A 22,546-nucleotide genomic window follows, 5' to 3' on the forward strand; every position below is an offset into this window, starting at 1 on the left:
TGTCCGTGGTGCTGGCCGCGCAGGTCCCGCCAGTCTCCAGCCTGCGCGCTGCGCTCGGCCGGTGCCCCGCCGCGTCCCGCCCCCTGCCCCGCTGCGCTGCGCGCCCGGCTCCCTGGGCGCGGCTCCCTGGGCGCGGCTGCCCCCCGGCGCGCTGCGGCGGGCTCCGGTGCGGGGCGCCGGCGGGGAGCCCCGCGCCCCTGTCCCGCGGGGCCGCCCCCTGTGAGGCTGATGCCCCGGCCGCGCCCCCTGTCCCTGCGCACCGGCGCAGGGGCCGATCCCGCCGCGGCGGGCACGGAGCCCGGGGTTCCTGCGGCCCCAGCCCGGGGTTCCTGCGGCCCCCGCGGGCTGCCCCCGGCGGGGCCATGGCCCCCTTCCCCGCCTGCCTCCACTCGGCCGTGCTGGTGCTCTTCAGCTGCGACCTCTGCCTGGTGCGAGCAAGTGAGTGCGGGCGGCGGCGGGCCGGGCGGGGTCCTCTGGCCGGCTTGGCACCGGGGTGAAGCCGGCGCCGAGCCCCGCAGCCGGCCAGACCCGGGCCCGGCAGCGGCGGCTCGGTGCGCGGCGCGGCTGCGACCCCACGGAGAAGCCCCCGCAGCGCAAAGGGCTCCGGCTGCGGGAGCGGCTTGCGCGGCGCTCGCGGATTGAAGCGGAGAGTGGGACAGAGGCGGGAGGTTCCGCAGCGACCCGAGCCCGCCAGCCCCGGCCGCGCCGGGGTTCACCCGCGCTGCGGTCCCCGCCGCCCCTTTGCCCCCCCGGCCCCCGGTGAGCGCCTGGAAGTCGGTTCTGATTTCCCACCTGGGAAGGCGAAGAACCCACCGAGGCGGCTCGATAGGGTATCCGTTCCTGCCGGCGGAGGCCCGCTGCCGAGCCAAGCACGGGAGAACGGAGAGCCCTGACTTAGCTGCCATGTAAACAGTACAGTTCCCCCTCCTTGCTGAAGAACAAATCTTGTTTACCATAGTCATACAAGCAGCCCCACTGGCCCAAATTCATCCCTGGTGTAACTTCATTGCCCCTGCTTGTGTGAGTAAGGGGGGAGGGGGACTGTTTTACCAAAAAAAACCTGATTAGTCTGTAGAGTTCCAAGCTCCTCCAAGAAGGCCAATGGCATTTTGGGATGTATAAGTAGGGGCATAGCGAGCAGATCGAGGGACATGATCGTTCCCCTCTATTCGACATTGGTGAGGCCTCATCTGGAGTACTGTGTCCAGTTTTGGGCCCCACACTACAAGAAGGATGTGGATAAATTGGAGAGAGTCCAGTGAAGGGCAACAAAAATGATGAGGGGACTGGAACACATGACTTATGAGGAGAGGCTGAGGGAACTGGGATTGTTTAGTCTGCAGAAGAGAAGAATGAGGGGGGATTTGATAACTGCTTTCAACTACCTGAGAGGTGGTTCCAGAGAGGATGGTTCTAGACTATTCTCAGTGGTAGAAGAGGACAGGACAAGGAGTAATGGTCTCAAGTTGCAGTGGAGGAGGTTTAGGTTGGATATTAGGAAAAACTTTTTCACTAGGAGGGTGGTGATGCACTGGAATGCGTTACCTAGGGAGGTGGTGGAATCTCCTTCCTTTGAGGCTTTTAAGGTCAGGCTTGACAAAGCCCTGGCTGGGATGATTTAGTTGGGGCTTGGTCCTGCTTTGAGCAGGGGGTGGGACTAGATGACCTCCTGAGGTCCCTTCCAACCCTGATATTCCATGATTCTCCTGCGCTCCTTGTGCTGGGCGCACTCAGGAAAGCTGAGCCACTGCATCTGGGTGTCACTGGTTAGCTCTGGGGGCAAGTCCTGGCTTCTTCAGAACATCACACCACATTCTGCACAACCAGAGGCAGGTTGCATTACCGTTTCGTTTTCTACTAGAGCTCACAATTTAATCATGTAGGGTGAAATACACCACATGCAGAGGGTCTGCACCAGATCCCTGCATCACTGAAGCCCCAGCAAGCCCACACTGTAAGTACAAGAAAGTTACTAACATTCCCTTTAGATGTCATTGTCTGCTTTGCTTATTTATAAAGCAGCTGAAATTAAGAGCTTCAGGTCAGCTCTACTTGCTGGAGTGCAGGCCAGTTTTTAGGTGCACAGGTGCCAGACTGCATCAGACCCAAGGCCCACCTAGTGCAAGATGCTGCGGCTGGTACCAGTGCGACAGAGGAAGGTGAGAGAACACCACAGCCGCAGTTAGGGATAACCTGCCCCACACTTTAGTCCTCATCCTGGTCTCTAATAATTACAGATAATCTTAAAACCTGAAGCAGGAGGTTTATGCTTCCTGCCAGAACTTTTGTTATCATTAACTATGATAACTCTGGATATTCTTGTTATCCATATAGCTCCAGTCCCTTTCTGAATGCCAACCCTTGGCCTCAATGACTTCCTGTGGCAGTGAATTCCATGGGCTGATTATACCTTGTGTGAAAACATATTTCCTTTTATCAGTTTTGAATTCCCTGCTTTCAGTTTTTCTTACTGTCCCTTCTTTCTTGGGTTATGAGACGGAGAAAATGAGCTCTCAATCTACCTGCTCTAAACCAGTCTTTATTGTAGGTACTTCCATCATAGCTCCTCTTATTCTTCTCCTGAGGTAACAAGCCCAGTCATTTTGATCTCTCTTTTTCATGTCTTGATCACTCTCCAGTCTCTGTGCTCCTCAGGCTTTGCAGTATCCCTGTGGATGTGAGACGGTCACTGCACACAGGATCTGTCTGAAGCTGCACCATTTATATATATGACGGCATTAGGCTATTCGTCATCTTATTTTCTATCCCATTCCGTGTGCAACTGAACACGAGGTTGTTTGTTTGTTTTTTGCCAACAGCTGCACATTGAGCAGAGATTTCATTGAACTGTCTACAGTGACACCTATGTCCTTTTGCGGGCTGGTACAGTTTAATTTAGAACCCTGTAAGCTGTACAGATCGTTTAAACGTTTCACTCCAATGTGCCTTACTTTGCATTTATCACCATTGAATTTAATTTGCCGTCAGATTGCCCGTTGCCCCGCTGGGTTAGGTCTCTCTGAAGTTCCTCACAGCTCTCTCTGGTCCTGACTGACCTAAAGAATTTTGTGTCAGTTGCAGATTTTGCTCCTTCACTGTTCATAGATTCATACATCCCAAGGCCAGAAGGGACCCTTGTGATCACCTTGTCTGACCTCCTGAATAACACAAGCCCTAGGATTTTCCTGCATTAATTTCTGTTTGAACTGGAGCAGATCTTTTGGAGAAACGTCCCCTTTTTATTTAAAAAACTGCCAGTGGGGGAGAAGCCACCAGAGCCCTTGACAAGTGGTTCCAGTGGTTAATAATCATGTTAAAAAATTGTGCCTTATTTCCAGTCTGAATTTGTCTAGCTTCTGCTTCCAGCCCTTGGCTTCTGTTCGGCCTGCCTCTGCTATACTGAAGCACCCATTATCAAATATTTGTTCCCCATGAAGGTACTTACAGTCTGTGTCATCACCCCTTAACCATCCCTCTGTGACGCTCTCTCCCCTTTCCGGCTCATTAATCAATATAGTAAACAATGCAGGACCAGTACTGAGCCATGTTGCTGTTAACTTCAGCCAGAGTGAAAACTGACCTTTTAATTCTGCTCTTTGCTTTCTGGGGCAGGGGACCTGGGGCCTGAGTCACCCACACCTTGGCTAAGTGAGTTTTCTCACCTTTGTGTGCCCTCGATCCCCAGCCCAAATGATTTATCCAGAGTTCACAGGAGAGACTGAGCAGGCCCCCATCAGAGTATTCCACAGCTCAGTGGTTAGAGCACTCACCTGCCAGGTAGCTCAAATCCCTTCTCCCCAAACCAGCGCCTCCCCTCTCCCTAAAAGTTATGAGGGAGCTCCTCCTCCACCCCCTGAGGCCACCTACGGGATCAGCCAGATGCCTATCTTCCCCCAGCCTGGGACTTGCCTGGAGCTTAGAATCATAGAATCATAGAATATCAGGGTTGGAAGGGACCCCAGAAGGTCATCTAGTCCAACCCCCTGCTCAAAGCAGGACCAATTCCCAGTTAAATCATCCCAGCCAGGGCTTTGTCAAGCCTGACCTTAAAAACCTCTAAGGAAGGAGATTCTACCACCTCCCTAGGTAACGCATTCCAGTGTTTCACCACCCTCTTAGTGAAAAACTAAGGTGGGAGATAGGTGTGCAGATGCCCAGAGCGAGGCTGCAGGTCACCCACTCAGAGCTGGAAACACAGGTGCCAAGGGAATTTTCCTGCAGACACACAGGCGCTGGCTTCCTCCGGGCCCCAGGCCCTACCCCCACTCCGCCTCTTCCCACCCCTGCTCCACCCCAGGCCCCACTCTTGCACTCCCCCTTTCCCCAAGATCCCATCCCCACCCTACCTCTTCCCGCCCCCACTCCATCCCTGCCCCACCTCTTCTCACGCAGTTCCAACTCCTCCCCTGAGCGCGCCTCCTCCCCACTCCTCCCCCTCCCTCCCAGCGCCTCCTAAATGCTGCAAAACTGCTGATCACAGTGGGAGGGCGGTGCTGGGAGGGAGGGGGAAGAGTTGGTTGGGGGGAGCTGGCTGCTGGTGGGTGCTCCAGCCCAGACTCATGGAATCTGCCCCTATGTGCATCTACCTACGTGCCAGGTGAGCTTAGGCACCTGCAAGGTTCAGTGGGAGTTTTGTGCAAACCTGGGACCTAGGTGCCTAACTCCTTTTGTCCATCTAGTCCTAGGTTCTGATTCACGCAGGCGCAGGTCCGCTCTTGGCTTCCCCTGGAGCTGAGGGCGCCCAGCACCTCTGAAGATCAGACCCCAGGTGTTTCAGCTTAGGCACCAAAACTCAGTGGGCACCTTTGGAAATGCTGTCCTCAGTTAACAGGGGTTAGGCAAGAAGCCAGAACCACTTGGGCAGCTGTTCAGTGGGATGGGACCAGGGTGAGGCTGGGCTCTGGGGTGTCTGACATTCACTCTGCCACAGGGCAGGATGGCATCCTGCAGGAGGGATCGTCAGCTCTTTACAGCCATCAGCTCTGTCAGGGGCCAGTTAGCTGCCATTTCAGCTCACCCCCATACAGTGTTCTCTTCTCTCGGTGTTACAACACTTTGAAAAGGCCTGGACAGCTATGGATTGAACAGCTATGGAAGCCAGGAACACGTTTTGTCCCTGCCTGTGCCAAGCACAAAGAGGTCGCATCAGGCAGCTCCTGCTTCCTTTGCCACCCAAGAGAAACACAATGATCCCGTACACCTTGCCGCAGATTAACATCTCAGCAGGGGTGTCCTCAGAGGCTGCAGGGACACTTGGGCGCCGATTCTAGCCCTAAAGCTGCCTGTTGATGTGACACAAGCTGTCCTCCAAGGTGATCAGTGTGTTTGGAGAGTGGAGCATCCCCCCTCCAGCCCAGCTGCTGTTCGGGGATGGGGCCCAGGGAAGGAGGGTCTGCAGCCTGTGTTGTGTACATGAGTGTGGAGGGGCGGGGGGGGAGGCACTGGGCCTGCGTTCTCTGTTCTGTACGTGAGTGTGGAGGGGCTGCGGGGGGGGGGGGCATTGGGCCTGCAATCCCTGTTCTGTACGTGGGTGTGGAGGGACTGGGGGGGGGGCACTGGGCCTGCAATCCCTGTTCTGAACGTGGGTGTGGAGGGGCTGGGGGGGCACTGGGGATTGCCAAGGCAGTACTGACTGGCCTTCTGGCACGTCAGGAAATACAGAGATGGAGGGAGGGTAGCTCCGGCTCCCCAGGGATCTGTGCTAAATGACACTTGTAGAACCCCATCCAGATCCCTGCCCCCCTCTTTCCCACAAGCCCTCTTGCTGCCTCCTGTCTCCCACTGTGGCTGTGGCAAACCCTCTCCCTGCCTGGGAGGCCTCATGATTGGGAACCCAGGAGGCAGAGCCCCGGCGCACAGCCTTCCCCGGGAGGGCCAGGGCCGCTGAGGACCGAGTCTGTGGCGGGCACTGGCCCTGGAGCTGATGCACTGGCTGGTGGGCGAGGCACAAGGCCTTATGGGCTAACATGGAGGAGAGTGTGTCCAGCCCTTCAGAGCCTGCGGAGATCCCAAAGGACGGAGAGTGGCGCTCCTAAACCCCTGGAGAGAGACTCCGGAGCTTTCCCTCAGGATCTGGGGGCAGGGAGCTTTCCCAGAGCCCAGGGGCTGCCCGGCAGCCAAGGAACACAGCCGTTATTGCTCCAGCCCATCTCGCACTGTCCAGGCCATGCTCTGGGTGCACTGACTTCAATGGGAGCTGCAGGATTGGGCCCACTGCATACCTCTGTACTGAGCACAAGGAAGGGCGACTGGAGATACAGCAGGGACTGCCCCAGGCATCATGGCTCCATACAGGATATGTGTGCGGGGGTGGGGGGGCAGAAAGAGTAGAGTAATGCTGGGCTGAGGAGACAACAGTCAGTCAGGTCTTCCAAGCTGCAAGCACCTCTTCAGACCTCACTTCTTGCCTGTGACCTTCTTTGGAAAGGGGGCAGGTGTGGGTTTGTTATAACTGCATGCCATGGTGGGAGTGCTGGGGACTAGATGGCGTTAGCAAGGAGCTTTCCCAAGAGCAAGTGTCTCTATAAACCTACACAAGAAACAGAAATCTGGTAGTAACAAAGGTCCAGGGGCTGGAAGCTGACAGACACTAACAGACTAGAAACGAAGCACAATTGTAACACTGGTTATTAGCCATTGGAATAATACATCAAGGGTTGTGGTGAATTCTCTACCACTGGCAATTTTTAAATAAAAATTGGATGTTTTTCTAAAAAATGTGCTTTTCTTCAAACAAAAGTGAATACCTGTGATATGCAGCAGGTCAGACTAGAGGAGCCCAGTGATTCCTTCTGGCCTTAGAATCCACGAGCAGTGGAGTAGCAAAGTCTGCAGCTGACACAAAATTCTTTAGGTTAGTCAGGACTAGTGTTCCCTCTAATTTTTTACATCTATGTGCAGAATGAATTTTGTTATGTGCATCAATATGGAGGGGAGGTGCGACATCACCGTCATATTGATACACATAACAAAATTTATGTTCGGGTTCGGTGTGCGGGAGGGGGCTCAGGGTTGGGACAGAGGGCTGGGGTGAAAGGGAGTGCAGGCTGTGGGGTGGGGCCAGGGATGAGGGGTTTGGGGTGCAGGCTGCCCCGGGGCTGCAGTGGGGAGAGAGGACTCCCATGAGCCCTCTCTTGCACCAGCAGCTCAGGGCCGGGGGAGCGGAGCTGGGCTGGGCCAAGGGAGGGGCTCTTCTCCTCCAGTCACAGCAGGTCCATGCTGGGGCTGGGCCAAGGGAGGGGCTTCTCTCTCCTGGCTGGTCTGCGCTGGGGCCTCTGGGGGGGAGGTCTGCTCTGGGGCCAGCGGGGAGGGGCATCTCTCCCCGCCACAGCCCTGAGCCCCTGTGTGGGGCTTAATAGGAGCTGTGTGGCCGTGTGGCTTAGAGGGAACTTAGGTTAGGACCAGAGCGAGGTGTGAGCAATGTGAGAGACCTAACCCTGCTTGGCGATGGGCAACACGATGCCAAGTTAAGTTCAATGTCAATAAACACAAAGTAAGCCACATGGGAGGGGAAAAGGCATAATGGAGGGACCTCGAGAGGTCATAAAGTCCAGCCCCCTGCACTGAGAATGGACCAAGTAAGCCTAGACCATCCTGAGATTTGTTTGTCCAACCTGTTCTTAAAAACCTCTAATGACGGGGGATTCCACTACCTCCTTTGGAAGCCTGTTCCAGAACTTAACTATCTGTATTGTTAGAAAGCTTTTCCTAATGCGTAACAAATCTCCCTTGTTGCAGATTAAGCTCATTAACTCATTACTTCTTGACCTACTTTTCAATGAACATGGAGAACAATTGGTCACCATCCTCTTTATAGCGGCCCTTAACATATCTGAAGACTGTTATCAGGTCCCCCCTCACTCTTCTTTTCTCAAGACTAAACATGCCCAGTTTTTGTAACCTTTCCTCGTAGGTCAGGTTTTCTAACCCTTTTATAATTTTTATTGGTCTCCTCGGGACTCTTTAGTTTAGCCACACCTTTCCTAAAGTGTGGTACCCAGAATTGGACAGTGCTCCATCTGAAGCCTCACCAGTGCTGAGTAGAACAGGACAATTACCGCCCATGTTTTACAGATTATATTCCTGTTAATACACCCTGGAAAATAAGCCATTTTGCAACTGCATCACATTGACAACTCATTCAATTTGTGATCCACTATAACTCCCAGATCCTTTTCTGCAGTACGCTGCCACCTAGACAGTTATGCCCCATTTTGTAGATGGGCATTAGATTTTTCCTTCCTAAGTGTAGTTCTTTGCACTTGTCTTTACTGAATTTTATCTTCTTAAATTCAGACCAATTCTCTGACTTGTCAAGGTCATTTTGAATTATAATCCTGTCCTCTAAAGTGCTTGCAACCCCTCCCAGTTTGGGGTCACTTGCAAATTTGATAAGCATACTCTCCACTCTATTATCCAGGTCATGAATTAAGATATTGACTAGTACCAGACCCAGGACTGACTCCTGGGGAATCCCACTAGATATATTCTCCCAGTTTGTCAACAAACCATTGGTAATTACTCTTTGAGTATGATCTTTCAACCGATTGTCCACCCGCTTTATAGTAATTTAATCTATGCCACTTTTCCCTAGTTTCCTTATGAGAATGGCATGTGGGATTGTGTCAAAAACCTTAATACAAAAAGATCAAGTTGTACCATGTCTACTGCTTCCCCCCATCCACTAGCCCAATAGCCCTGTCAAAGAAGGAAATTAGGTTGGTTTGGCATGATTGGTTCTTGACAGAGCCATGCTGGCTATTCCTTACAACCCTCTTAATCTCATGGGGTTTACAAACTGATTGTTTAATCATTTGTTCCAGCATCTTTCCAGGTATTGAAGTTAAGCTGATTGGTTAGGCTGTGTTCGCTTAAAGGTATGTACTATATTTTCCCTTCTTCAGTTCTCTGAGGGCGCACCCACCCTCAAAAATAATTGCTAATGGTTCTGAGATTGCTTCAACTTTTGGGAAAGGAGGAGCCTATTCAGGAGGGATGGGCTCCACCTAAACCAAAATGGAACCAGACTGCTGGCATGTCAAATTAAAAAGGTCAGAGGAGTTTCTAAACTAAGGGCTGGGAGAAAGCCGACAGGTGTGGAGGAGCACGCGTTTCAGGCAGACTCAACACAATTAATATTAACAACAAGGGGGAAGCAACACATTCCCTGATAGGGAAAGAACAGGTTACAGATTGTTTGGATAAGTTAAATGTATTCAAGTTAGCAGAGCCTGATGAAATTCATCCTATGGTACTTAAGAGTTGATAAAGTACAGACAGGAACTGACGAGAAAATCAAATGAGAAAGAGTCCCATTTAATAACATCACATAATGGAAGACAGCTAAAAAATGACAAATTCTGTAAGTGCTCATATACAAATGCAAGAACTCTAAATTGTACCATGGGTGAACTTGAGGGCCTGATATGAAGTGAGGATTTGATGTAACAGGAATCACAGGAACTTGATGGAATGAGGATAAAGCAATGGGACACGGTAATACCAGGGTACAAAGTATATAGGAATGACAAAATAGGTTGTGCTGGTTGGGGAGTAGCACTAAATGTGGGGAAAAAAAACCAGAGTCAAATAGAATAAAAATCTTAAATGAATCAAACAGTACCATAGAATCTCTAGGGACAGAAATTCCATGCTTGGATAATAAGAGTATAGCAGTAGGGATATACTACCGACCACCTGACCAGGCTGGTGATGGTGATTGTGAAATGCTCCAGGAGATTGGAGAGACTATAAAGCTAGAAAACTCTGTAACTCATATTGATTACTCATAGAAATAGAAATAGAAAACTCATATTGACTGGGTACATGTCACCTCAGGACGGGATGCAGAGATAAAATTTGTAGAGATAATTAATGAGGTCGCCTTGGAGCAGCGAGTCCTGGAACCCACAAAGGGAGAGGCAATTCTTGATTTAGTGCTAAGTGGTGCACAGGATCTGGTCCAAGAGGTGAGTACAGCTGAGCCATTCAGGAACAGCAACCACGGGCGTGTGTACGGGGCGTGCCCAGGCACGCCCTAATGTCTCAGAAAAAGTGGCTTTGTGTTTTCATTTAATCGCATGATACGCTCTTTTAGTTTTAAAGTATGGCTTGTAGTGTTATGCAATCAGCGCCGAATTGCGTAATATAGATGTTGAGAAATGTATAGAAAGCCTGCGTTCGCTCGCAGCATGCGACCCCACGACTGTGGCGCTGCATTACCGTTGGTCCTCCCCCCCGACTATTATTCTAGAAAATTCTTTGACCTCTAAGCGCGGCCGCGTCCAGCATGCCCAGCGCAGTATCTACAGTATTTGTAATGTTTCAGAGTAACAGCCGTGTTAGTCTGTATTCGCAAAAAGAAAAGGAGGACTTGTGGCACCTTAGAGACTAACCAAGTTATTTGAGCCTAAGCTTTTGTGAGCTACAGCTCACTTCATCGGATGCATACTGTGGAAAGTGTAGAAGATCTTTTTATATACACACAAAGCATGAAAAAATACCTCCTTCCACCCCACTCTCCTGCTGGTAATAGCTTATCTAAAGTGATCACTCTCCTTACAATGTGTATGAATCAATCCTGAAGCACTTACACGAGAGGAAAGTAATCAGGAACAGTCAGCATGGATTCACCAAGGGAAGGTCATGCCTGACTAATCTAATCGCCTTCTATGATGAGATTACTGGTTCTGTGGATGAAGGGAAAGCAGTGGATGTATTGTTTCTTGACTTTAGCAAAGCTTTTGACACGGTCTCCCATAGTATTCTTGTCAGCAAGTTAAAGAGGTATGGGCTGGATGAATGCACTATAAGGTGGGTAGAAAGTTGGCTAGATTGTCGGGCTCAACGGGGAGTGATCAATGGCTCCATGTCTAGTTGGCAGCCGGTATCAAGTGGAGTGCCCCAGGGGTCGGTCCTGGGGCCGGTTTTGTTCAATATCTTCATAAATGATCTGGAGGATGGTGTGGATTGCACTCTCAGCAAATTTGTGGATGATGCTAAACTGGGAGGAGTGGTAGATACATTGGAGGGCAGGGATAGGATACAGAGGGACCTAGACAAATTGGAGGATTGGGCCAAAAGAAATCTGATGAGGTTCAATAAGGATAAGTGCAGAGTCCTGCACTTAGGACGGAAGAACCCAATGCACAGCTACAGACTAGGGACCGAATGGCTCGGCAGCAGTTCTGCGGAAAAGGACCAGGAGTGACAGTGGACGAGAAGCTGGATATGAGTCAGCAGTGTGCCCTTGTTGCCAAGAAGGCCAATGGCATTTTGGGATGTATAAGTAGGGGCATAGCGAGCAGATCGAGGGACGTGATCGTCCCCCTCTATTCGACATTGGTGAGGCCTCATCTGGAGTACTGTGTCCAGTTTTGGGCCCCACGCTACAAGAAGGATGTGGATAAATTGGAGAGAGTCCAGCGAAGGGCAACAAAAATGATTAGGTGTCTGGAACACATGATTTATGAGGAGAGGCTGAGGGAGCTGGGATTGTTTAGTCTGCAGAAGAGAAGAATGAGGGGGGATATGATAGCTGCTTTCAACTACCTGAGAGGTGGTTCCAGAGAGGATGGTTCTAGACTATTCTCAGTGGTAGAAGAGGACAGGACAAGGAGTGATGGTCTCAAGTTGCAGTGGGGGAGGTTTAGGTTGGATATTAGGAAAAACTTTTTCACTAGGAGGGTGGTGAAACACTGGAATGCGTTACTTAGGGAGGTGGTAGAATCTCCTTCCTTAGAAGTTTTTAAGGTGAGGCTTGACAAAGCCCTGGCTGGGATGATTTAATTGGGGCTTGGTCCTGCTTTGAGCAGGGGGTTGGACTAGATGACCTCCTGAGGTCCCTTCCAACCCTGATATTCTATGATTCTATGATAATCAAGGTGGGCCATTTCCAGCACAAATCCAGGGTTTAACAAGAACATCGGGGGGGGGGGGGTAGGAATAAACAAGGGGAAATAGGTTACCTTGCATAATGACTTAGCCACTCCCAGTCTCGATTCAAGCCTAAGTTAATTGTATCAAATTTGCAAATGAATTCTAATTCAATAGTTTCTCGCTGGAGTCTGGATTTGAAGTTTTTTTGTTGTAATATCACAACTTTCATGTCTGTAATCGCGTGACCAGAGAGATTGAAGTGTTCTCCGACTGGTTTATGAATGTTATAATTCTTGACATCTGATTTGTGTTCTGTCCAGTTTGACCAATGTACATGGCAGAGGGGCATTGTGGGCACATGATGGCATATATCACATTGGTAGATATGCAGGTGAACGAGCCTCTGATAGTGTGGCTGATGTGATTAGGCCCTGTGATGGTGTCCCCTGAATAGATATTTGGGCACAGTTGGCAACGGGCTTTGTTGCAAGGATAGGTTCCTGGGTTAGTGGTTCTGTTGTGTGGTATGTGGTTGCTGGTGAGTATTTGCTTCAGGTTGGGGGGCTGTCTGTAGGCAAGGACTGGCCTGTCTCCCAAGATTTGTGAGAGTGTTGGGTCATCCTTCAGGATAGGTTGTAGATCCTTAATAATGCGTTGGAGGGGTTTTAGTTGGGGGCTGAAGGTGATGGCTAGTGGCATTCTGTTATTTTCTTTGTTAGGCCTGTCCTGTAGTAGGAGACTTCTGGGAACTCTTCTGGCTCTATCCATCTGTTTCTTCACTTCCGCGGGTGGGTATTGTAGTTGTAAGAATGCTTGATAGAGATCTTGTAGGTGTTTGCCTCTGTCTGAGGGGTTGGAGCAAATGCGGTTGTATCGCAGAGCTTGGCTGTAGACAGTGGATCGTGTGGTGGGGTCAGGTTGAAAGCTGGAGAATCTTTGTCGCGTGTACTCTATTGAAATAGCGTAACAAGCCCGTGGCTTTACGTTTTAATTCAATCATATGATACCCCCTTTTAATTTTAAAATATGGATGGGTTCGTTGTTAAGAGAAGAAAAGGAGCCGACAAACTGAATAATAATGAACGTGCTGATCGTTGTGCAAATACCTCGGACTCCTCAGTTAAGAACGTACCTGAAGAGAATGCTGCCACCAGTTCCAGTGCGTGCAATGAACTGAGCAATGACCACTAGAAACAGACTTCGTCTCTTAGCTCAGGTCAGTGTAGCTCCTATTCAAAGCCATCAAACGTTCCCTCTGATGACCCAGTCTGTGATATTCCAAAAAATAGATTAGAACGCCAGTCTCTATTATCTAGAGGTCCTTATCAGCCTAGATTGAGCATGTTTCCTAGAAGTAACATAGGGAATAAACAAAGAAGTTTTCAGTCTGACTGGTATGAAAAGTCTAGGTGATTAGAATACAGCCCATCAAAGGACGCAGCATTTTGCTTTTACTGCCGTTTCGTCTCCTCTAATGATGCAGCAAACAAAGGTCACACTGATTCAGCATTTATTGATAAGGGATTCAGAAACTGGCATGGGGCTAACGAATGTTTTAAAAACCACAAACTGTCAAAATCTCATGTGTTGAGCTGTTCTTCATGGTCAAGTTTTAATGAAGGGAAACCTATTGATGTATTCTTGGATGAGGGCAAGCAGGCTTATCTGTCTAAACAAGAAGAAGAACGGTGCCAAAACCGAAGTGTAATGGAGCGACAGACTGACATTGTTCTGTGTTTGGTGAAAGGTGGGAGACCATTCAGGTGAAAGGTCACGATGAAAATGCTGACAGTTTTGAGAAAGGTTTATTTCTAATCTTGTCAATATGCTCCAAAAATATGATCCTATAATGGCAAAGGATGTGCAACAATCTCCTCAAAACGCTACCTCTCTGAGTAATCGCATCCAGAATGATTTAATTGTGGCCTTGCACAACGTTGTGCAACAAAAGATTGTGTCTTCACTAGTTGGAAAAGTGGTCTCAATAATTGCCGACAACACTACTGACTGCGGACACCATGAACAGATGTCCATTGTGGTGCGGTATTTTGACAATGAAAAACATAGTCCAGTTGAACATTTTGTATCTGTTCAGAGACTATTAACAGTTGATGCTCAGTCTATTTTTGACCAGTTAAATGACGTCCTTGGCATTCTTAAAATTGACGGGTCATCAGTGACGTCTGTCGGTTTTGATGGCGCATCTACTATGTCTGGATGTACTGCGGGAGCTCAAATGAAATGTAAAGAAAGAAACAGTGAAATGCTCTATGTACACTGCTATGCGCATTGTTTGAACCTCGTCCTAGTAGATGCCTGCACTTCAAGTAAACAAAACAGAACCGTCTTTGATTTTTTTGGTGTTATTCATTCAGACTCTTTATGCCTTCATGGAGGGCAGTCCTGTGCGACATGCAATAATGGAGAAGATTTCACAAGAAGTAGGATCCCAGTTGAAGACTTTGAAGTCACTATCAAACACAAGATGGGCATGCAGAGCAGAAGCAGTGGCTGCTGTAAAACAAAAGCTACTCCATCACTTTAAAAGCTTTACAAGAGATTATCGAAACAACTCGCCTTGCTGATGCTAAAATAAAAGCCAGGGGCCTTATCCATGAACTAAATTCGTTCAAGTTCATCTTTGCCCTTCACATGATGCACCCTATTCTCCAGATGGTGGTAAAAGTGAATAAGGCTCTTCAAGCTCCAGATCTCAATTTACTTACTGCAATGACAGGGATGAAAAGCTTGGGTAACTCTTTGGCTGCAATGAGAAGTGGCCCAGAATATTTTCAATCTATTTTCAATGACAGTGTGAAAATGTGTGTAGAGAATGATATATCGATTCCTGCAGTTAAGAAGAGAAAAACGTCCACTTGTATTGATGACGCTTTTGAGTCCCAGCATCACTTTGATATAAAAGAGGAGCAGGAGAGAATAACTTCCTTTTCCCCACTCCTAGACTCAACGATTACCAGCATTGACCAGCGATTTGAACAGGAGACTTGTAAAATTGTGACCGCAACGGGAAAACTGCTGAGCTTAGACATTGGCAGGGACGATATGAGAATCACTGCCAACAAATTTAAAGTGTCCTTGGATGAGTTGGAAGCTGAAGTCGGATTGCTGCGGAGTTATGATGTATCTGTTCCTAAAGGTAGCACTATGAACACCACCAGAGAGTGGCTTGATTGGCTAACGGAATCAGATCAGTCTTCCATGTTCCAGGCCTTTTACAAACCTATTCAATGCTTTGCAGTCTTACCTGTTACAAGCTGTTCATGTGAAAGAGCCTTTTCGAAACTAGCACAAGTTCCTTCCCCACTCTGAACTCTAGGGTACAGATGTGGGGACCTGCATGAAAACTTCCTAAGCTTACTTTTACCAGCTTAGGTTAAAACTTACCTAAGGTACAAACTATTTTACCTTTTGCCCTTGGACTTTATCGCTGCCACCACCAAATGTCTAACCGGTATATAACTGGGAAAGAGCCCTTTTGGAAACGTCTTTTCCCCCCAAATCCTCCCAAACCCTACACCCCCTTTCCTGGGGAAGGTTGGATAAAAATCCTCACCAATTTGTATAGGTGACCACAGACCCAAACCCTTGGATCTTAAGAACAATGAAAAAGCATTCAGATTCTTAAAAGAAGAATTTTAATAGAAGAAAAAGTAAAAAGAATTACCTCTGTAAAATCAGGATGGTAAATACCTTACAGGTAATCAGATTAAAAACACAGAGAATCCCTCTAGGCAAAACTTAGAGGAGAGGAAAGTGATCAGGAACAGTCAGCATGGATTCACCAAGGGCAAGTCATGCCTGACTAATCTAATTGCCTTCTATGACGAGATAACTGGCTCTGTGGATGAGGGGAAAGCGGTGGACGTGTTGTTTCTTGACTTTAGCAAAGCTTTTGACACGGTCTCCCACAGTATTCTTGCCAGCAAGTTAAAGAAGTATGGGCTGGATGAATGGACAATAAGGTGGATAGAAAGTTGGCTAGATTGTCGGGCTCAACGGGTAGTGATCAATGGCTCCATGTCTAGTTGGCAGCCGGTTTCAAGTGGAGTGCCCCAAGGGTCGGTCCTGGGGCCGGTTTTGTTCAATATCTTCCTAAAAGATCTGGAGGATGGTGTGGATTGCACCCTCAACAAGTTTGCAGATGACACTAAACTGGGAGGAGAGGTAGATACGCTGGAGGGTAGGGATAGGATACAGAGGGCCCTAGACAAATTAGAGGATTGGGCCAAAAGAAATCTGATGAGGTTCAACAAGGACAAGTGCAGAGTCCTGCACTTAGGACGGAAGAATCCCATGCACCGCTACAGACTAGGGACCGAATGGCTCAGCAGCAGTTCTGCAGAAAAGGACCTAGGGGTTACAGTGGACGAGAAGTATATGAGTCAGCAGTGTGCCCTTGTTGCCAAGAAGGCCAATGGCATTTTGGGATGTATATGTCGGGGCATTGCCAGCAGATCGAGGGACGTGATCGTTCCCCTCTATTCAACATTGGTGAGGCCTCATCTGGAGTACTGTGTCCAGTTTTGGGCCCCACACTACAAGAAGGATGTGGAAAAATTGGAAAGAGTCCAGCGGAGGGCAACAAAAATGATTAGGGGACTGGAACACATGACTTATGAGGAGAGGCTGAGGGAACTGGGATTGTTTAGTCTGCAGAAGAGAAGAATGAGGGGGGATTTGATAGCTGCTTTCAACTACCTGAAAGGGGGTTCCAAAGAGGATGGCTCTAGACTGTTCTCAGTGGTAGCAGATGACAGAACGAGGAGTAATGGTCTCAAGTTGCAGTGGGGGAGGTTTAGGTTGGATATTAGTTAAAACTTTTTCACTAGGAGGGTGGTGAAACACTGGAATGCGTTACCTAGGGAGGTGGTAGAATCTCCTTCCTTAGATATTTTTAAGGTCAGGCTTGACAAAGCCCTGGCTGGGATGATTTAGTTGGGGCTTGGTCCTGCTTTGAGCAGGGGGTTGGACTAGATGACCTCCTGAGGTCCCTTCCAACCCTGATATTCTATGATTCTATGATTCTGAAACCTTAAGTTACAAAAAGACACAAAAACAGGAATCTACATTCTATTAAGCACAGCTTATTTTCTCAGCCATTTAAAGAAATCAGAATCTAACGCATATCTAGCTACATTACTTACTAAGTTCTAAGACTCCATTCCTGTTCTGTCCCCGGCAAAAGCATCACACAGACAGAGAGGGCCATTGTTTCTCCCCCTCTCCAGCTTTTGAAAGTATCTTGTCTCCTCATTGGTCATTTTGGTCAGGTGCTAGCGAGGTTACCTTTAGCTTCTTAACCCTTCCAGGTGAAAGGGTTTTTCCTCTGGCCAGGAGGGATTTTAAAGGGGTTTACCCTTCCTTTATATTTATGACACGCTCCCCAAATCACAGCTAGGGTGAAACGCTGGCTGGGATTTCTTCCTGGAGCTCTAGGAGAAAATAGAGTTAATAAGACACATGCACCTCTAAATATACTACCAAGTACATAAAGACTAACAATATTTTCCACATCTCAAGGACGATTTTAACCAGTTGATTCTGGGAAACTTTCACGGGAGAGTGCATCAGCCACTTTGTTAGAAGCTCCTGAGATGTGTTGGATGTCGAAATCAAAATCTTGGAGAGCTAAACTCCACCGAATAAGTTTTTTGTTATTTCCCGTGGCGGTATGAAGCCACCATAGCGCAGCTTGGTCAGTTTGCAGGTGGAAACGCTGTCCCCAAACATATGGGCGTAGCTTTTCCAGGGCGTAGACAATGGCGTAACATTCTTTTTCACTGACTGACCAGTTGCTTTCCCTCTCAGACAGCTTCTTGCTGAGAAACACTACAGGGTGCAATTCTTGATCCGGTCCTTCCTGCATTAAAACTGCTCCCACACCACGCTCGGACGCATCTGTGGTTACTAGGAACGGTTTGTCAAAGTCTGGGGCCCTTAGTACAGGGTCAGACATGAGTGTCGCTTTAAGCTGGTTAAAAGCCTTCTGACACTCTTCGGTCCACTGAACGGCATTTGGCTGTTTCTTTTTGGTTAGGTCTGTCAGTGGGGTGGCAATTTGGCTGTATTGCGGTACAATTAGTCTGTAATAACCAGCCAAGCCTAAGAAGGATTGAACCTGTTTCTTTGACTTGGAGACAGGCCACTTTTGGATAGCATCCACTTTGGCCTTGTAGGGGGTTGATAGTTCCTTGACCCACCTGGTGTCCAAGGTAAGTCACTCTGTCTAGGCCTATTTGACACTTCTTAGCCTTAACAGTTAGTCCTGCCTCCCTTATGCGCTCAAAGACTTTTTGTAGATGTTCCAGGTGTTCTGCCCAGGAATCCTAAAATAAGGCCACTTCGTCAAGGTAGGCGACTGCATATTCTCCTAATCCCGCTAGGAGACCATCTACCAGTCTTTGGAAGGTGGCGGGTGCATTTCGCAGCCCGAAAGGGAGGACATTAAATTCATACAGCCCGACATGGGTGGTGAAGGCTGACGTTTCCTTGGCGGATTCATCTAGTGGTACCTGCCAGTACCCCTTGGTTAAGTCCAAGGTAGAGATGAACTGGGCCCGTCCCAGTTTCTCTAATAGTTCATCTGTGCGTGGCATTGGATAGTTGTCTGGGCGAGTTACAGCATTTAGCTTACGGTAGACCATGCAAAAGCGTATCTCCCCATCTGGTTTGGGAACTAGAACCACTGGAGATGCCCATGCACTTTCAGAGGGGCGGATTACACCCATCTGTAGCATGTCCTGGATCTCCCGTTCTATAGCAGTTTTAGCTTGAGGAGACGCCCGGTAAGGTTGGACCCTAATTGGGTGAGCATTACCTGTGTCAATGGAGTGGTATGCCCGTTCAGTCAGTCCTGGGGTGGCTGAGAACATCGGCACATAGCTAGTGCACAGCTCCTGGATCTGCTGTCGCTGCATACGCCCAAGGGTCATGGAGAGGTTCACCTCTTCCATGCCACTAGCACATTTCCCTTCGTAGTAGACACCTTCAGGCCACTCAGCATTGTCTCCTCCCTGGGCTGTAAACTAACAAACCTTTAATTCTCTGGAATAAAAGGGCTTTAGAGAATTAATATGGTACACCTTAGGCTTTTGGTTGGAGGTGGGGAATGCTATGAGATAATTAACAGCTCCCAGGCGCTCCTGGACCATGAATGGCCCTTCCACGACAATTCCATTTTATGGGCCTGGAGCGCCTTTAAGACCATGACCTGGTCCCCTACTTTGAAGGAAAGCTCTCTGGCATGTTTATCATACCAGGCTTTTTGCTCTTTTTGAGCATCCTGTAGGTTTTCTTTAGCAAGGGCTAGAGAGGTTCGGAGAGTGTTTTGTAGGTTGGTTACAAAGTCCAGAATGTTAGTTCCTGGAGAAGGTGTAAATCCCTCCCATTGCTGCTTCACCAACTGCAATGGCCCCTTAACCTCACGGCCATATACAAGTTCAAATGGGGAAAACCCTAAACTGGGATGTGGTACAGCTCTGTGGGAAAGAGCAACCGCTGCAACACTAGGTCCCAATCATTGGAGTGCTCATTTATGAATCATGGCCCCCAAAGTCCCATTAAATTTCTCCACCAGGCCATTTGTTTGATGGTGGTAAGGAGTGGCAACCAAGTGATTTACCCCATGAGCTTCCCACAGGCTTTCCATAGTTCCTGCCAGGAAATTAGTCCCTGCATCTGTGAGGATGTCGGAGGGCCAACCTACTCTGGCAAAAATGTCTGCTAGTGCCTGGCACACACTTTTAGCCCTGGTGTTGATTAGAGCTACTGCTTCCGGCCATCGGGAGGCAAAAACCATGAAAGTCAGTATGTACTGCTTTCCTCGGGTGTCTTTTTCGGAAAAGGACCCAGAATATCCACAGCTACTCGCTGAAATGGAACTTCAATGATGGGGAGTGGCTGGAGAGGGGCTTTGACCTGGTCTTGGGGTTTTCCCACTCTTTGGCATACCTCACAAGACCGGACATAGGTAGAAACATCCTTGCCCATTCCCTCCCAGTGGAACGACCTCCCTAAACGGTCTTTGGTCCTGTTCACCCCAGCATGGCCATTAGGGTGATCATGGGCTAAGCTCAAGAGCTTGGCCTGGTATTTAGTTGGAATTACCAACTGTCTCTGAGGATGCCAGTCTTCCTGGTGTCCACCAGAAAGAGTTTCCTTGTATAAAAGTCCTCTTTCTACAACAAACCTGGATCAATAAGAAGAGCTGAGAGGCGGTGTGTTGCTCCGTGCCGCCGTCCAAGCTCTCTGGAGGCTTTCATCCGCTTTCTGTTCGGTCTGGAACTGTTCCCTTGATGCTGGAGACATCAGTTCCTCATTGGATTGTGCACCTAGGCTTGGTCCCTCTGGAAGCGATGTAGGGGATGGGGCTGCTTCCGTTGACTGTGAACCGCTCTCCACTGGTGCCCTATGTTGGGGTTCAGGCTCTGGCTGAGCCTCTTGGGTAGGGTTATCGGCTGCTGCCGGTTCAGGTTCAGTGGGGCCCTCTGGTGTTGGGGTTGCAAGTACTTGATTCAGTGCTGGCAATGGGTCTGGTGCGAGTTGTTCCGCCGGTTCCGGTTCTGGGACTGGCTCTGTCTGGGTCTCTGGGACTGGATCCAATACTGCTGTTGCTGACGTTGGCCCGGGGTCCGGTTCCATCACCTCTGACCGGGTCCTGGTAGAAGTTTCCAGAACAGTGCTAGGCATGACGGCTGGTTTAGTCTGGCTGCGGGTGACCATTCCCACCCTCTTGGCTGACTTCACATGATTGGGTATAAAAGTAAAGTATAAAAATATTGCTCAGGGATGCAGGAGTGAAATCAGGAAGCACAAATCACACCTGGAGTTGCAGCTAGCAAGAGAGGTTAAGAATAACAAGAAGGGTTTCTTCAGGTATGTTAGCAACAAGAAGAAAGTCAAGGAAAGTGTGGGCCCCTTACTGAATGAGGGAGGCAACCTAGTGACAGAAGATGTGGAAAAAGCTAATGTACTCAATGCTTTTTTTGCCTCTGTCTTCATGAACAAGGTCAGCTCCCAGACGGCTGCACTGGGCAGCACAGCATGGGGAGAAGGTGACCAGCCCTCTGTGGAGAAAGAAGTGGTTCGGGACTATTTAGAAAAGCTGGATGAGCACAAGTCCATGGGGCCGGATGCGTTGCGTCCGAGAGTGCTAAAGGAGTTGGCGGATGTGATTGCAGAGCCATTGGCCATTATGTTTGAAAACTCATGGCGATTGGGGGAGGTCCCAGATGACTGGAAAAAGGCGAATGTAGTGCCCAGCTTTAAAAAAGGGAAGAAGGAGGATCCTGGGAAATACAGGCCAGTCAGCCTGACCTCAGTCCCTGGAAAAATCATGGAGCAGGTCCTCAAGGAATCAATTCTGAAGCACTTAGAGGAGAGGAAAGTGATCAGGAACAGTCAGCATGGATTCACCAAGGGCAAGTCATGCCTGACTAATCTGATTGCCTTCTATGATGAGATAACTGGCTCTGTGGATGAAGGGAAAGCAGTGGACGTGTTGTTCCTTGACTTTAGCAAAGCTTTTGACACGGTCTCCCACAGTATTCTTGCCAGCAAGTTAAAGAAGTACAGGCTGGATGAATGCACTATAAAGTGGATAGAAAGCTGGCTAGATTGTTGGGCTCAACGGGTAGTGATCAATGGCTCCATGTCTAGTTGGATCAAGTGGAGTGCCCCAAGGGTTGGGCCTGGGGCCGGTGTTGTTCAATATCTTCATAAAAGATCTGGAGGATGGTGTGGATTGCACCCTCAGCAAGTTTGCAGATGACACTAAACTGGGAGGACAGGTAGATACGCTGGAGGGTAGGGATAGGATACAGAGGGACCTAGACATATTGGAGGATTGGGCCAAAAGAAATCTGATGAGGTTCAACAAGGACAAGTGCAGAGTCCTGCACTTAGGACGGAAGAATCCCATGCACCGCTACAGACTAGGGACCGAATGGCTCGGCAGCAGTTCTGCAGAAAAGGACCTAGGGGTTACAGTGGACGAGAAGCTGGATATGAGTCAACAGTGTGCCCTTGTTGCCAAGAAGGCCCAATGGCATTTTGGGATGTATAAGTAGGGGCATTGCCAGCAGATCGAAGGACGTGATCATTCCCCTCTATTCAACATTGGTGAGGCCTCATCTGGAGTACTGTGTCCAGTTTTGGGCCCCACACTACAAGAAGGATGTGGAAAAATTGGAAAGAGTCCAGCGAAGGGTAACAAAAATGATTAGGTGTCTGGAACACATGACTTATGAGGAGAGGCTGAGGGAACTGGGGATGTTTAGCCTGCGGAAGAGAAGAATGAGGGGGGATTTGATAGCTGCTTTCAACTACCTGAAAGGAGTTCCAAAGAGGATGGCTCTAGACTGTTCTCAGTGGTAGCAGATGATAGAACAAGGAGCAATGGTCTCAAGTTGCAGTGGGGAAGGTTTAGGTTGGATACTAAGAAAAACTTTTTCACTAGGAGGGTGGTGAAACACTGGAATGCGTTACCTAGGGAGGTGGTGGAATCTCCTTCCTTAGATGTTTTTAAGGTCAGACTTGACAAAGCCCTGGCTGGGATGATTTAGTCGGGGATCGGTCCTGCTTTGAGCAGGGGGTTGGACTAGATGACTTCCTGAGGTCCCTTCCAACCTGATATTCTATTATTCTATTC

The 22,546-nt window shown here is 48.9% G+C and overlaps 1 protein-coding gene across 2 annotated transcripts in view; it reads left to right on the forward strand.

Annotated features, from left to right (window-relative positions):
- The first annotated feature begins 273 nt into the window (after positions 1 to 273).
- Positions 274 to 22,546, forward strand: part of FNDC4 (fibronectin type III domain containing 4) — a 51,726-nt gene continuing 29,453 nt past the window's right edge. For both annotated transcript variants that reach the window (XM_073335395.1, XM_073335394.1), the window contains exon 1: positions 274 to 438. In XM_073335395.1, the coding sequence (XP_073191496.1) occupies positions 363 to 438 (76 nt within the window). In that variant the 5' untranslated portion in view covers positions 274 to 362. The remainder of the gene's footprint in view (positions 439 to 22,546) is intronic.

Source organism: Lepidochelys kempii, chromosome 3 (genome assembly GCF_965140265.1).
Source record: "Lepidochelys kempii isolate rLepKem1 chromosome 3, rLepKem1.hap2, whole genome shotgun sequence".
Taxonomy (NCBI): Eukaryota; Metazoa; Chordata; order Testudines; family Cheloniidae; genus Lepidochelys; species Lepidochelys kempii.